Source organism: Nerophis ophidion, linkage group LG16 (assembly GCF_033978795.1).
Source record: "Nerophis ophidion isolate RoL-2023_Sa linkage group LG16, RoL_Noph_v1.0, whole genome shotgun sequence".
Classification (NCBI taxonomy): domain Eukaryota; kingdom Metazoa; phylum Chordata; class Actinopteri; order Syngnathiformes; family Syngnathidae; genus Nerophis; species Nerophis ophidion.
This window is the reverse complement of record NC_084626.1, coordinates 15,178,601-15,196,032: the sequence shown is the minus strand read 5'-3', so window position 1 is coordinate 15,196,032 and position 17,432 is coordinate 15,178,601. Positions and strand designations below refer to the sequence as shown.

The window sequence follows — 17,432 nt, the reverse complement described above, 5'->3', positions numbered from 1 at the left end:
TGTATTAGAAAATGACAACAGCGCGGAACCATGTGCATGTACGTGCCAGTCTGCCCCACAACAAGAGGATAGAGAAAAATAAATAGCTCTTCGGGTAGACCTCGACCATGTATGGAGATATCCGCTGATGTAACAAAGGCAAAATGAACAAACGGCTCGTTTGGGGAAAGTTTGTAAGAAGGCAAGATTGTTTTGTAAATACCTCCGCCAATGTCTCCATTGTTTGATTTGACATTTTTGGGACTTACAGTATGGGGATCCTAATTACACAGAAACAGGTACCAGCAGGTAAGAAAAGCATAAAAGGACCCATTTAAACATATGCTATTTTATGTTAAGATTTTAATTTGGACTGACGGTCTTCAATTCTTCATTTGTATATGTGTCCACCAGATGGTGCTACTTTTTCTCAAAGCATGCAGCAACAATTCACACCAATATGACATAATACCATCAACAAATCAAAATCAATGTTGCTTCCTATTTTTAACCATCTCAAGACTTGATGATACTTACATGCATAACAGACTCTGTGTGACTATACAGTAATGTGTTTTCATTTCATTTTGACAGTGTATTAACACTTTACGATTTTCAAGTTATTCATGACAAAGCCAGGAACAAATCCTCGTTTTGTTCCTGGCTTTGTCATGAATAACTTGAGAATCGTAATGACGACTATTAGATTTACTAAGATCTGACATGTTTAGTAACTTTACTAGTGGCAGACACACTCAGACTTTAATTGGTCAAACGGCAGCGGGCGGGACATCGAAATGAAAACAATAACAAGATTTCGGGGCTGTAAATCTAATTTTGAAATGAGCATATCCCGGCTGAACTACTGTTATCAGTTGTATTGGGTAACATTATTCGAAAAGAACATGATTTATTAATTCCTTCTGACATATCTGGGCCATTTAATGATGACTTGACATGAATTTATTACATATTGCTCCTTTAAACAAATACTCCTTAAAATATATGTCTTTAGTTTTTCAATGAAATAACAGATTAACCCCAAAAATGGAATTAAAATTTGATGTGTTTATTTGGAGAGCTGTTTTTGGAAAGCTGACATTTAGTGTTGAGTGAGGCGATTGTAAATGTAAGTCTTCCTGCACTCATAGGGTGGACTGTACATCTTCCAGCTGTTCGACTACTACGCCTGCAGCGGCATGACTCTACTTCTCTTCGCCTTACTCCAGTCTGTGTGTATTGGATGGGTGTACGGTCAGTGAGTTGAACTTTTGAATGCATCCTTCAGTTGTCTTCACCGGAGTTTCTCTGCAGGAGCCGATCGCTTTTACGACAACATCCAGGACATGATCGGTTACAGACCCTTGGGCCTGGTAAAATACTGCTTGAAATACGTCACTCCAGTAATCTGCATGGTGAGTAAGCATATTGTAGCTGTAGGGTGTATAATATCTGACTCGCAAAACAATGGAAGAATAACTTTGCTCTTATTTTGGTGCCCTTGATTTGACAAAAGTAGACAAATATAGTCGGTTTCTCGTCAAACAAATGGGTTCTGATCACCAACATGAATGTTCCAAGGTGTACTTAAAAGTTTGTTTATTTAATGAGACTTAAGACCAAATGCCTTTAATGCTAGCAAGCTTGGAGGAGCCAGAAATGTGTATATAGGGTAGGGTTGTATCAAAACCAATATTGTGGTACCATTACAAAAATCATTTTGATACTTTTCGGTACTTTTCTAAATAAGGGGACCACTAAAAATTGCATTAATGACATTATTTTAACAAAAAAATCTTAAGGTACATTAAACATATTTTTCTTATTGCAGTTAAGTCCTTAAATAAAATAGTTAACATACTAGACAACTTGTCTTTTAGTAGTAAGTAAGCAAACAAAGGCTCCCAATTAGTCTGCTGACGTATGCACTAAAATATTGTATTATTTATCATTCTATTATTTTGTCAACATTATTAAGGACAAATGGTAGAAAATTAATTGTTAATCTATTTGTTCATTTACTGTTAATATATGCTTACTTTCTCTTTTAACATGTTCTATTTACACTTCTGTTAAAATGTAATAATCACTTCTTCTTCTGTTGTTTGATACTTTACATTAATTTTGGATTATACCACAAAAGTGGGTATCAATCCGATACCAAGTCGTTACAGGATCATACATTGGTCATATTCAAAGTCCTCATGTGTCCAGGAATATATTTCCTGAGTTTATAAACATCATATACATTTTTAAAAAATGAAAGAAGATGTTGTGATGCCCAAAAATATCGACGTAATCATTGTGGTATCGACTAGATATGTGCCTGTAAAGATAGTGGATGCTAGGTGTAGATCCACTAATGGCGTTTGTTTACATTTTGATGCCGGTGAGCTACAGTGTGTAGTGAAACATGTTTAGCTATTCTTTGTCCTGCAGGGATGATACTTGTAAGGAACATGCTTTGTTTTTCGCCATGGAGGCGAGGATTAGTGTTTTAGAAGTAGATAAAAAACTGCCGGCGGCGGATGGACGTTAGCTGCTGTCTAACTAGCCATGTCTTAAACACCTCTTCCGGTGGGCATTTAAGTGTTATAACTTCACCTTTATCGTTAGTTTTTGAGCCACAATGTAAGTACTCTGTGCGTGATTGTGTGCTACCGAACATGCTCCTCTGCTCGTAAACCAGCAATGTCACGACCTGACTTCCACGTTTCCGAGGCGGTATAGTACCGAAAATGATTCATTAGTATCACGGTACTATACTAACACCGGTATACCGTAGAACCCTAATATAGGGTCACGTGGTGTGTTTGTGGGTGTGTATTCACAAAACATGAGTGTGTCACGTGACGTTAGTGGCGGTCACTATAAAGGGTTGTTCACATCTGCACTTAGTGTGGTGAGACGAAAAAGTCGAGCTGGGAACCATACTATTTGTTGACCACTACCACATGCTACAAGTCTGTATTAATTGACGCTTTGGGGATCGCTTGGAAAAACGCTTTGGACATTACTTGCTATTGACTGCTTTATTGGATGCTTGATTTGGTGAAGTTTGCAACTGTAAACTCTGCTATTTTGAATAAATCCTTCACACCATTGCATTCAGGAACTCTTGTGCGCTTCACTTGCCAAACAGGAAAGTGTAGACAAGTACAAAGCCATGCTTTTACTTTGAAGCGACAAGCTGTTTTGGAGTCACCACATCTCACATCACCGTCATTTGGAAAAGTATGCAGGCTGACCTTAGTCGTTTTACTACAACCTGCAGCAATGCATCTGGAAGACATATTTGATCATTCCCTCAAAATCTGCATGATGAACACATACTTGCCAACCCTCCCGAATTTTCTGGGAGACTCCCGAATTTCATTGCCTCTCCCGAAAATCTCCCGGGACAACCATTCTCCCGAATTTCTTCCGATTTCCAGCTGGACCTGAGTGAGGACAGTCTTGTCGTCACGTCGGCTTTTCGTCCATATGTCTCTGTTATACATAGGTTCATCTATAACCCATAAAGTAGGCAGGCACATAGCTGTTTCTCAGCGTGTGTTTATTTCAGCCGGCACGTTAATACACTGACACACAACATCCGGATTCCCATCATGCATTGCCTCAAAACTACAGCAACTAGTAATGTCCAAAAACATTACAGAGACGAAGCAGAAGAACGAAGAAGAGACATGGCGATGACGAGTGAGAAGAAGCACGCTTGCTAGTTCCAAAATGATTGGAAACAAGAATTTCAGTTCATCCTGGACAACTTGAAGGGGAAGGAGTATGCTAGGGAGACATGGAAGATTCCGGACTCTGGTGCATTTAATAAAGGGACTTTTGTGTGTGCCACACAAATGCATCACCAGACAGGGTGTTCAGCATGGTTAGAAAGATAGTGACAGAGAATAGAACAAGGATGGACAATTCAACCTAAACTCATTCCTTTCCTGCAAATTAAGTTTCACAGATGCTGCCCATACCTATGCTCCTTCAGGGGCTATGCTACTGGCTGCAAAGCATTGCACTTCAAATACAACAATGAGTAGAGGAGTGTTATGTGTGTATATGTGTAAATAAATGAACACTGAAATTCAAGTATTTCTTTATATATATATATTTATATATATATATAAAGAGAATGGGAAATTGTGTTAGATGTAAATATAAAAGGAATACAATTATTTGCAAATCATTTTCAACCCATATTCAGTTAAATATGCTACAAGCACAACATATTTGATGTTCAAACTGATAAACCATTTTTTTTTTTGCAAATAATCATTAACTTTAGAATTTGATGCCAGCAACACGTGACAAAAAAGTTGGGAAAGGTGGCAAAAAATACTGATAAAGTTGAATGCTCATCAAACCCTTATTTGGAACATCCCACAGGTGTGCAGGCTAATTGGGAACAGGTGGGTGCCATGATTGGATATAAAACCAGCTTCCCAAAAAATGCTCAGTCTTTCACAAGAAAGGATGGGGCGAGGGAAACCCCTTTTGTCCACAACTCGTGACCAAATAGTCAAACAGTTTAAGAACAACGTTTCTCAAAGTGCAATTGCAAGAAATTTAAGGATTTCAACATCTACGGTCCATAATATCATCAGAAGGTTCAGAGAATCTGGAGAAATCACTCCACTTAAGCGGCATGGCCGGAAACCAACATTGAATGACCATGACCTTCAATCTGTATCACTGTATCAAAAACCGGCATCAATCACTAAAGGATATCACCACATGGGCTTAGGAACACTTCAGAAAACCACTGTCACTAAATACAATTAGTCGCTACATCTGTAAGTGCAAGTTAAAGCTCTACTATGCAAAGTGAAAGCCATTTAACAACAACATCCAGCAACGCCGTCGGCTTCTCTGGGCCCGAGATCATCTAAGATGGACTGATGCAAAGTGGAAACGTGTTCTGTGGTCTGAAGAGGCCACTTTTTTAATTGTTTTTGGAAATATTCAACATTGTGTCATCCGGACCAAAGAGGAAGCAACCATTCAGACTGACGCAAAGTTCAAAAGCCAGCATCTGTGATTGCATGGGGGTGCAGTAGTGCCCAAGGCATGGGTAACTTACACGTCTATGAAAGCACCATTAATGCTGAAAGGTACATACAGTTTTTGGAACAATATATGCTGCCATCTAAGCGCCGTCTGTTTCATGGACGCCCCTGCTTATTTCAGCAAGACAATGCCGAGCCACATTCAGCACATGTTACAACAGCGTGGCTTCGTAAAAAAAAAGTGCGGGTACTTTCCCGGCCCGCCTGCAGTCCAGACCTGTCTCCCATTGATAATGTGTGGCGCATTTTGAAGCATTAAATACGACAGCAGAGACCCCGGACTGTTGAATGACTGAAGCTCTACATAAAACAAGAATGAGAAAGAATTCCACTTTCAAAGCTTCAACAATTAGTTTCCTCAGTTCCCTGACACTGAGTGTTAAAAGAAAAGGTGATGTAACACAGTGGTGAACATGCCCTTTCCCAACTACTTTGGCACATTTTGCAGCCATGAAATTCTAAGTTAATTATTATTTGCAAAAAAAAAAAAAGTTTATGAGTTTGAACATCAAATATCTTGTCCTTGTAGTGCATTCAATTGAATATGGGTTGAAAAGGATTTGCAAATCATTGTATTCCGTTTATATTTACTCTAACAACATTTTGCAAATAATAATTGCCATTTATTTATATATATATATATATTGTAGCTGAGATAGGCGCCAGCGCCCCCCGCGACCCCGAAAGGGAATAAGCAGTAGAAAATGGATGGATGGATATATATATATAAAATACTTGAATTTCAGTGAATTCTAGATACAAATACCCCCCCCCCCATTCTCCCGAATTCGGAGGTCTCGAAGTTGGCAAGTATGGATGAACATGCTACCAAAACACATACTAGACAATGTGAAATTGCTTCTGCAGGTGATGTCAGCAGCCTGATGCCCCATTTTCATGCCTGCCCCACTACATAAAGTACTGGTCTAATGTTTGCAAAACTGTAAAACAATATATCTGTATTTTGTGTGTAAGAAGTACTGCAACCTGCCTGAAGGCTTGTGTAACATTCAGGTATTTAAAAAAAATGTGCCAATACTGAAATTCCCCTGCTTCTCAGTCCCCCGCGTACACCTAACCGTGCCGACGGGGGCGGGGGGGACCGCACTATTTGAGAAGCTCTGTATTAAAGTAATATTTGTTATGGCTGCTTTTCAGGGAACATTTGTCTTTTCCTTGGTTAAATACCAACCTCTGAAATTCAACAACACCATTGTGTATCCATGGTGGGGGTACGCTTTGGGCTGGTGGTTTACTCTCTCCTCCACACTCAACGTTCCTTTATGGATGATCTACAACCTCAGCACCACTTCTGGGACACTTCGACAGGTAACAAGGATTAGTCTGTTTTTTTGTTTTTTTATGTCATGGATTCTGTAGTAAAAGCTAGCATTCTTTCTCACTAGCGGGTGGCCTTTCTATGCACTTCATCTGAAGATCTTCCCATGGCCAAATCTGACAAGAAAGCACTCAAACTGCACACCTTGGTGCCCAAATCCGACATAGTGTGAGCAAGACACAGGAAACACTGAGGCACAACACACACTTTGGAACTGTCTTGGCTATCTCCGGTGATTTAACAACAGCAAAGCACAACACACATCAATGAGCATTGAGGGTGCACTGAAAGTCCGCTTGTATGGGTCCATTCCTATCAATCACCAATATTTGATGGTTTACATGAAAGGTATGAAAGAGCATGGGTGAAATTTGTATTAGTAATCAAAACACAGTTTAGCCTATAGATGGAGTTCCATGGCTCAAAATTGTGCTTGTAACTGCCTGTAAATGTTCAAATGTGTTGATTTAACCTCAATTTGTGTATTTGTGGAGGTGCTAATGAAGCCATACAGATCAGCTGATAGTTGCGACTACCTACTCTGCATACTTGAACCTTGACTAAAGCGTAAAATACAATGTGTTCAGTCCTTTCCAGTCGTTGATTGAAGAAAACGATTTGGACAGGAAGTGCCTTCAAAAAAAACTCCACTTCTTCCATTATTAACTAAGGAACTAAACGTTACGCTCCATTTGTCAAATGTATTGGATTATTCCTTAAATAAGGCGCTTTTAAATTTACTTTTTAGGGGAGTTGCAGCGTGTCTAAAACAAAAGAAAAATGTCATTTTCAAGCATACTTTATTCACTAAAGAGCGCAAAAATGCTTCAATTTTGTTTGTTTTTTTGCCTAGTCTGTGCCACACCGCTTTATTTAGTCACCAATTTAGTGGAATACTGCTGACTGCTAGCAAATGACCGTTGAAACACACTTTAACCAGGTTGAGAGGTACCTAGGAATAAAAAAAGCATTTAAATCCAGACCATTTTAAATTGAATCAGTCCACCTTTATACTTATACGTCCTTTACCATAATTTATTCACCAAGAAAAAAAAAAACGTGCACTAAAAATCCTCTATCTATCATACAAGCTTAACAAAATCTATTTTATTATCATTACTATATTTACCCAAGTATTAAAAGACCTTGAATATAGGGCTCAAAAGTGTGACATGTAAACGCAACGTCTAAATGGCTTGATTCCTAGATGCTGTCCTAAAGTTATGTTCTTTTTTAACAAGTTGAAAACATTGATTCACATAACTAGGATTTGAAATATGTTGAGTTTCTCCAGGAGTCAGCACACAGTGAAAAGTCCTACTGCCTTGAGGACCCATCAGTCTTCTCTTCCTGATGTCAATTTCCGATGTATTGGACACACGTGTTGATGTTGGTTTGTCCGTGAGCATTTACCCACTTGACATTCTGAAATGTTTGGTCCGTAGAAAAACTTGACTCCATTGACGAGCAAGATACAGGACACGTCCAGCAGTTTGCTAAAATGTTGTCTGTTGGATGTGCTCATGTGGATAATTTCTGCTAATTGTACTTATTCTTTAAGGTGGGGAGCCTTCACAACAGTTTGTTTTGTTACATTTTTTTCTTTTATACAATTTTTGTTAATCCAGTTTGTTTGTCTCTCTCACAATACTGCTGGTTGAGTACAGCCATGTCAACAAAAACTGTCTCCAGCAACAGTGACTACCCATCCCCACAATGCATTGCAAAATCACGTGCCCTTTAAAGCCCTGTAAGACCTCTTTTTATGGACCGGTTTTCATGTCTTCAAAATCATTTTTTTTTTAAATGGTAGATTGTAATATAAATATATATCTTTGTTTTGCTTCTGGACAATCATGCCTAACTGATCACCGTTATCTTTAAATGAGCAAGTTGCTAACAACCAGGCCACCTGCGTTGCCTTGACTCACATATGATTGAAGTGCCATCCCATTCCTAACCCATAGGGTTCAATATGATGTTGGTCCATCTTTTGCAGCTCCAAACTGTTCCCACAAGGTTGGGAGCATGGAATTCTCCAAAATGTGTTGGTATTCTGGAGCATTCAAAGTTTTTTTCACTAGAACTAAGGGGCAAAGTCCAACTCCCTAAAAAAACAACAACCCCACACCATAATTCCTCCTCCACCAAATTTCACACTCGGGACAATGCAGTCTGAAATGTACTGTTCTCCTGGCAACCTCCAAACACAGACTCGTCCATCAGATTGCCAGATGGACAAGCGTGATTCATCACTCCAGAAAACACATCTCTACTACTCTATAGAGTCCAGTGGCGACGTGCTTTACACCACTGCATCCGAAGCTTTGCATTGGACTTGGTGATGTATGGCTTGGATGCAACTGCTCAGCCATAGAAACCCATTCCATGAAGCTCTCTGCGTACTGTACATGGGCTAATTTGGAAGGTTGCATGAGGTTTAAAGTTTTGTAGCAACTACACTCTGCACTAAGCATCCCCTGACACCACGCCCCCCCTACCACTGGCCTACCACTCAGTGGCTGAGTTGCTGTTGTTCCCAAACTCTTCCATTTTCTTATAATAAAGCCGTCCTTGGAATATTTGGGAGTGAGGAAATTTCACGACTGGATTTGTTGCACAGGTGGCATCCTATGACAGTTTCACGCTGGAAATCACTGAAGCGGCCCATTCTTTCACAAAAGTTTGTAGAAACAGTCTGCATGCCTAAGTGCTTGATTTTATACACCACCTTGATTGTATACACCTGATTCTGATCATTTATATGGGTGGCCAAATACTTCTGGCAATATAGCGTATAAAACACAAGTATCTGTATCACACTGTCTTTGTCACTGCTGCAAGTGATGAGGAGAAAAGCTTCAGAGTCTCTTTGGGAGAAGACTTTTTGTGCCACCTTTTGGTTTGCCTGTTTAAATCTCAAGACCTCGAAATATAAGACCTGTCTTTTTTTTTTTTTTCTAGGGGAACAATACCATCGTCTTAAAGTTGCGTCTTTGTGGTATTGCTGAAATGACCCTCCATAAAATGACGCCAAGATTATATGTTTGTTGGAAGTCTTGCTAAACACAACCAACCAGCTCCTCCATCCATCTTCATCCGCTTATTCGAGGTTGTGTCGCGGGGGCAGCAGCCAAAGCAGGAAAGCCCAGACTTCGTCCAGCTCTTTCTGGTGCGTCCCGAGGTGTTCCCAGGTTTTCCTAACATGTCCTGGGTCTTCCCTGAGAGGTGTTCGGGTGGCATCCTGACCAATGCCCAAACCAACTCATCTGGCTCCTCTCGATGTGGAGGAGCAGCGCCTTTACTTTGAGCTCCCCCCAGATGGCAGAGCTTCTCACCCTATCTCTAAGGGAGAATCCCGCTACCCGGCAGAGGAAACTCTTTCCGACCGCTTGTACCCGTGATCTTGTCCTTTCGGTCATAACCCAAGGCTCATGACCATAGGTGAGGATGGGAACGTAGATCGACCGGTAAATTGAGAGCTTTGCCTTCTGGCTCAGCTCCTTCTTCACCACAACGGATCGATACAGCGTCCGCATTTCTGAAGACGCCGCACCGATCCGCCTGTCGATGTCCTGACTCCTCTACTTGGGGCAGGGTCTCCTCCACAATACGGAGATGGCACGATCAGCTCCCTGACTCAGTAAATAGAAGGGGTTTGTGCATGTGCCTCAAACACGAAGGTCCGGAGTAGTCCTGGTTTCAATCCCGGGCTCGGGATCTTTCTGTGTGGAGTTTGCATGTTCTCCCCGTGACTTTGTGGGTCCCCTCTGGGTACCTTCGGCTTCCTCCCACCTCCAAAGACATGCACCTGGGGATAGGTTGATTGGCAACACTAAATGGTCCCTAGTGTGTGAATGTGAGTGTGAATGTTGTCCGTCTGTCTGTGTTGGCCCTGCGATGAGATGGCGACTTGTCCAGGGTGTACACCGCCTTCTCCCCTATTGTAGCTGAGATAGGCTCCAGCGACCCAGAAGGGAATAAGCGGTAAAAAAATGGATGGATGGATGGACAGAAGAGTACAGACCTGTACCAAGGCTGATAAATCCTCACCAACTTTTCATGTACAGTGGAACCTCGATTCACGAACGCCTCTATTTGCCTTCTTTTCGATCGAGCCAAATATGCCTCGTGTGGGACCAATGTCTCAGTGTACAATCACTTCATTCATTGTTTCATTTTGATGACAACACTTTTTGTAATACACCATTTTTAAGAGGCGGGTACCAAACGTCACACTCTGTTTATGTTTTACTCGGGGTACTCTCCCAACGGTGCCGCCAACGGGACTTAAGAGCATCTAACATGTATGGCAAAAACAAGTCCCCAATTCCAAGCGTTATCAAAAAGGACATTTGTAAGGTTGCTGGCTTTGCCCAAGGAGTTAAACATCTTTGAAAGAATGGAAAGTTGTTGCTCGTGTAGCTAATGAGGAGCAGCGAGCCGGCGATAGGAATTCCAAGGCTATCAATTGAGAAAAGGCTTGCCATTTATACTGTATAGGGGACCTGGGCAAATTAAGGCCCGGGGGCCACATGCGGCCCGCTCGTAAAAGGCTAATAAAACCCACTACTACCGACCCAGCAGTCTGATAGAGTATATATCAATGATGAAATCTTAACATTGCAACACATGCCAATACGGCCGGTTTGGTTTACTAAATAGCAATTTTAAATTCCGCGCGGAAGTATCTTGCTAAAACGTCGCGGTATGATGACGCGTCCGCGTCATTGTAGAGGACATTTTGGTCCAGCACCGTTCACAGCTATAAGTCATGTCTTTTCATCACATCATTCCACAGTATTCTGGACATCTGTGTTGCGGAATCTTTTGCAATTTGTTCATTTAATAATGGAGACGTCAAAGAAGAAAGATGTAGGTGGGAAGCGGTGTATTGCGGCCGCCTTTAGCAACACAAACCCAGCAGGTGTTTCCTTGTTTATATTCCCGAAAGATAATAATAATAATAACAATGGATTAGATTTATATCACGCTTTTCTATTGTTAGATACTCAAAGCGCTCACAGTGAGGTGGGAACCCATCATTCAATCACACCTGGTGGTGGTAAGCTACATCAGTAGCCACAGCTGCCCTGGGGTAGACTGACGGAAGCGTGGCTGCCAGTTTGCGCCTACGGCCCCTCCGACGACAACCAATCATACATTCATCATTCATTCACCAGTGTGAGCGGCACCTGGGGCAAGGGTGAAGTGTCCTGCCCAAGGACACAACGGCAGCGATTTGGATGTCAATAGGTGGGAAGCGAACCTGCAACACTCAGGTTTCTGGCCCGGCCGCTCTACCCACTACGCCTAACGGTGAAGCTTTACTATGTAACAGAGCGGACAAGCAAACATGGTTCCCTACCACATGTCAACCGGCAGGTTTCGGTGAGAAAATTGTGGTAATAAGTCGGCTCTTACCGTAGACATGAGCGGAGAGCGTGCGTCGTTCCTCCTGCACCTGTCAAAGAGGCAGCTGCAGACTCTCTTGCCTCCTCCCACCGTCCGCCCCCGACCGTCGGATGCTTCCACCGTGGAGGAAGCATCGGCTGCCTTCGCCTCGTCGAGAAACGTGGCTTCCCTCGGAGACACCGGCGGTCACCACACCCCTCCGACTTTCAGGTTGTACAGGTACGACCATATAAATTTACTAAAACACTTGTAACAAAATAAGTAGATAAGGGTTTTTTGTCTAATAACATCTGAATCGCTCTGCCGTCTATTTTTTTTCTTCTAGTCCTTCACTCTCACTTTCCTCCTCCACGAATCTTTCATCATCGCTCAAAAAAATGGGGAAATCGTCGCTTTCTCGGTCCGAATCGCTTTTGCTGCTGGTGGCCATGATTGTAAACAATGTGAGGAGCTCCACAACCCGTGACGTCATGCGCACATCGTCTGCTACTTCCGGTACAGGCAAAGCTTTTTTATTAGCAACCAAAAGTTGAAAACTTTATCATGGATGTTCTCTACTAAATCCTTTCAGCAAAAATATGGCAATATCGCAAAATGATGAAGTATGACACATAGAGTGGACCTGCTATCCCCGTTTAAATAAGAAAATCTTATTTCAGTAGGCCTTTAAGCTTTTCAATCTGGCCCGCCGGACATTCCCAAATATTTTTTTAGATCTTTAAGAGGGAAAGTGTAGCTGCCATTATGATATGCAGTGATGTTTTCTAATGACCGTAAGTCTTGAACTATACTAAGTATTTTAATGGATGGAATATGCGCTTTTGCATGACATTTTAGTGACTAGTGTTGTCCTGATACCAATATTATTTTGATACTTTTCTGTACTTTGATACTTTTCTACATAAAGGGGACCAGAAAAATTTGCATTATTGGCTTTATTTTAATAAAAAATCTTAAGGTGCGGCGGACCGGTACTTTTCAGCGGCGGTATGGTACCGAATATGATTCAATAGTATCGAGGTGCTATACTAATACCCGTATACTGTACAACCTTACTAGTTACTATGGTAATCTACGTCACAGCAGGTCAGACGAGGCACCAAGCAGTGTGGGTAGAGAGCGTTTCCACAGAGTGTTTCCAGAGCCTGAAATGCGGGTGTCAGGGACAGATGCGGAAGGAGATTTTTACAAGAAAGTTCTAAAGCTTAGTGATACATAAAATATATCAGATTGTAGATGTTTTGTTTTTTTCACCCTTCAAGTTCATATTTTGCTGTGTTTGTTTTTGCATTTTTGTTGCATTTGGCTTGACTGTATATATGTCGATTGAGGGGGAGGGGTGTTGTGACGTACATTTTTTCCCAATATTCAGGGTTTTATCATTCACAGGAATAAATACAATTCCATTCCGTTTTAAAGCGGTCTGCCATAACATTTTCAGCATTCAGTCAGACTTTATCGTGAGGTTTTGTATTAGTTTTCCCAAAAATATATACCGGCCCCGAGACACATATTTTTTCTCCAAAAGTTTCAAAAGAGCAGCCTCTTCAACTTGCATTTAATTGCAAGAGGAGATACCTACTTGCCTTTTTTTTTTAAACTGTGACAAGACTTTTTGGGGGGCGGGGGGGAATGTTAAATGCTAGAAGGGATCTTTTTCGCCAGAACAGCAAAACACACAACATAGAGCAGTGGTTCTCAACCTTTTTTCAGTGATGTACTCCCTGTGAACATGTTTTTAATTCAAGTACCCCCTATTCAGAGCAAAGCAATTTTGGTTGAAAAAAAGAGATAAAGAAGTAAAATACAGCACTATGTCATCACTTTCTGATTTATTAAATTGTATAACAGTGCAAAATATTGCTCATTTGTAGTGGTCTTTCTTTTACTATTTGGAAAAAATATATTTGAAAATAACTAAAAACTTGCTGAAAAATAAACAAGTAATTCAATTATAAATAAAGATTTCTACATAAAGAAGTAATCATCAACTTAAAATGCCCTCTTTGGGGATTATAATAGAGATCCATCTGGATTCATGAACTTAATTCTAAACATTTCTTCACAAAAAAAGAAATCTTTAACTTCAATATTTATGGAACATGTCCACAAAAAATCTAGCTGTCAACACTGAATATTGCATTTCTTTTCACAGTTTATGAACTTAGTATTATTATTCAATAAATATATTTATAAAGGATTTATGAATTGTTGCTATTTGTAGAATATTTTTAAAAAATCTCACGTACCCCTTGGCATACCTTCAGGTACCCCCAGGGGTACGCTTTGAGAACCCCTGACTTAGACGACCACCTCACACTGCTAATTTGTGATAACTCAAGATGTGCTTGTTTACTTCTCCCAGACTCTTCACCAAATGTCACAAATATTCAAAGTCACAAGGTGAAATAATCATCTTCAGTGTGTTATGGTAACAACGTGTGTGTGTGTGTGTGTGTGTGTGTGTGTGGGTGTGTGTGTGTGTGTGTGTGTGTGTGTGTGTGTGTGTGTGTGTGTATTGACGGTTAAGCAGGCTGTTGTGATGTTTGAATAAAAAAAAGTTTAGCTATTACCCGCTCGTTAAGTTCTTTTTATACATATACAGTATATACACACACATTATAGTGTCTTCAAAGTGTGCATTTTAGAATACAAAACGGGGACTTTGATTGAGGCTGGAATCAACTATTTATGTTATTGTTCCCTGCGGAGAAATCCGTGTCACTCAACGACCGTTGCGGTTGGTAAATTATGTTCAAGAACCGATTAAGTTCGTAGATCGAGGTTCCACTGTATTAAATTTCTCGCAAATGTCCAATTTTTATTTTTATTTTTATTTCATTTTTTTACATTAAGTGTAAGACCTTTATTTAAGCGTTTGAATGTCTTGGGGATTATTTGCCATATTTTAAAAAGTCCCTCATCGACTTTTTGCTCCCTTTTCTCATTATTGTGAGAAAATACAATAAATACATTTTTAAATAATTAAATGTGTAATTAATGAATAATAATTAGAATAAAGATATCTGTTACCAAATATTTCATGAATTGTTATTAGTTGAAATACATTCAATTATTGATATAATTATTTCACAATTTAATTATTAATTTTACCGTTGCATGATTTAAATGATGACACATTTAAGTAATTATTTAAACATGTATTTATTTAATGCTGGTACTGAATCCGTCCTCCAAAAATATTGGTAATGTAATGAAATGGGAATCAAAACATGTCTGGAACATTCCACCAAATCAATACCATTTACCTATTGTATATTTCTCAAAATAAACTTCAATTTTTATAGTTTTTCTTTTTCAAGCCTGATCAAACACAAATAGAGCTACTAAAAATGTATTTTTGTCCATCTTATGTAACTTAAAACTTTTTTTTTTGCAAGTCCATAAGATGAAAATGTCTCATTTCAACAAAACACAACTGAGTGAGTTGAGGCATTTAATTAGCAAATATATCCACATAGCATTTATTGTTTATTGTGTCTTTGATGTTATTTGTTGGCACTAAGCACATTAAGATCATTAAAAATATATATTATATTTTAAAAATAGACATTTAAAAAAATAATGTGCTGAGATTTTAACAAGCAAATGGGGGTGTCCTGATCCGATAAAAAAAAAGTATTTAAAATATCTCAAGTACAAGCGAGTTAACATCTAATTGTCCTCCAATAAGCACACAATGTTGGCCCTTTTCTTCTGTTTTAGTCAAGTCATTTACAAAAGGTGTAAACGTGGTAGGCTATGCTACTAGGAGCTATAACAGCAGCGACACAACAGCTAAGCACACAATAGCGCACAAGCTAGACATATGTATGGTCCTTAATTGAAAAATATTGCAATGTATAAAAAGCACATTTGTCAATACAAACAAGTATCAAATGATCAAAGTTGCTTCACACATACAATGTCTCCAAGGATGTATCTAGTAACAAACGAGTCCGTGTCATTCAACTTACTGCATTATTAGCGCAATGAAGTGTTGTAGCTACCTAAGTGTCTGCTAAAAAGATTTAAAGTATCAGTCTACTTCACAAGGTCATTTTTAATCATTTCTTCAATTGTTGTCTTTTTAAGCCTGCTAAACTTGATCAAGCGTTTTCTAACATTACATGCTACAAAATAATAAAAAGTATGTTTAATTCCTGCTGATGTCATATCAGGTTAATATCTTTTTCTAGGCTCCAATATCGGTATTGTATCGGAAGTCAAAAAGTTGGGACACTCCAAGTAGAAAAAAGTGTATCATAGAATATCCAGAACAATAAAGGAGTCATCTTAACTGGTCTTCTTCCCATGGCCTGCAGAGAACGGAAACGATGCCAAAACATTTTTTAGAGGGTACAACGCAGGAGTCCCCAAACTACGGCCCCCCAGCGTCCAAAATCGAGAGAAGCGAGAAGTCCCAAGTTATTATTTTATTCTAATTATTTTTTTTTAAATCTGTCCTTTCTAATCCATTTTCTACCACCTGTTACTCTCGTGGTCTCCTAGCCGCTCAGGCAAATCATATTGTCTAAAAATTTCCCTGCTCTTCAGGGGATTTTATTATATATTATAAAAATCCCCTGAACAGCAGGAAAACCTGCGGAACAGGCTTGTAAGGTACACATATACGTACACGTATACATATATATATTATACATACATACAGTCCGGCCCCCAGCCAGATTTTTTTTAACCCAATGCGGCCCCCCGAGTCAAAAAGTTAGGGGACCCCTGGTCTAGCCTTGTTAGGGTAATTGAGTTAAAACCCAGGAACACCACTAAATACATTTTGACTAAATATAGATTTTTTTTTAAGGAAACTGAAAGTTTAGTTGGGATACAAAGAATGTAAAAAAAAAATTTGACATTTTTGAAATATTTTAATGATTACATTTTATGGTAAAGTCTTAATTTTAGGAAGCAGAGTCAAAAGAAAGCATTTTTTTGTGTGTGTGTTTAGCGTAATTTGCTTCTTTTAAAATGTGTTTATTAAATATGCAATCAGATCAATGTACGAGACACTTTGCTTATTATAAACTATTATTTTACTATGAAATGTACTTTACACATTTAATTTCCTGGGCACACAAATGACACAGATTTGGTGAATCTACAAACACAATCAGCCAATAAGAAGCATGATGCTCACAATCATTCAGCCTTGGAAAGAGTAAACAAGGAGACAGTTGGCTGTCCAAGAGGATTCACACTTGTGACCATTGAAAGCATGTATTAATTTTTTTGTTAGCGTCTTTTGTCTTATAAAAGACTAAACTGATTTGTATAATTTTTACATCTAATTGAAACGTGTGATCTTTGTGTAACACTACTATGCCATGATATAAAAAATAAAAGGCCTGAAATGGAAGTGTCGTGAATTATTATTGTTGTTGTTTTGTGGCAATGTACTTTCATACATTGTATATTAAATGAGTTCACCAAGTCAATAAATCACTAATCATTTTCATTTGAATTCCTGAATGATAAATTAAAAATATATACTGTTCAAACAATTAAAACTATTTGTTGTGTTACTTATAGACATTATGAATATTTTGTACTTGTTTCACAGGGAGTGTGAGATATTGATAATTGAAAAGCTTAATGGAGTATAAAACAAT

At 39.3% G+C, this 17,432-nt stretch overlaps 1 protein-coding gene across 4 annotated transcripts in view; it reads left to right on the top strand.

Moving 5' to 3' along the window:
- The window catches only part of LOC133535011 (sodium- and chloride-dependent GABA transporter 2-like), a 94,513-nt gene extending 77,334 nt beyond the window's left edge, over positions 1-17,179 (top strand). For all 4 annotated transcript variants that reach the window (XM_061874412.1, XM_061874409.1, XM_061874410.1 and 1 more), the window contains 4 exons: positions 1,131-1,233; positions 1,294-1,394; positions 6,210-6,380; positions 6,458-17,179. In XM_061874412.1, the coding sequence (XP_061730396.1) occupies positions 1,131-1,233; positions 1,294-1,394; positions 6,210-6,380; positions 6,458-6,562 (480 nt within the window). In that variant the 3' untranslated portion in view covers positions 6,563-17,179. The remainder of the gene's footprint in view (positions 1-1,130; positions 1,234-1,293; positions 1,395-6,209; positions 6,381-6,457) is intronic.
- Positions 17,180-17,432: the final 253 nt, after the last annotated feature.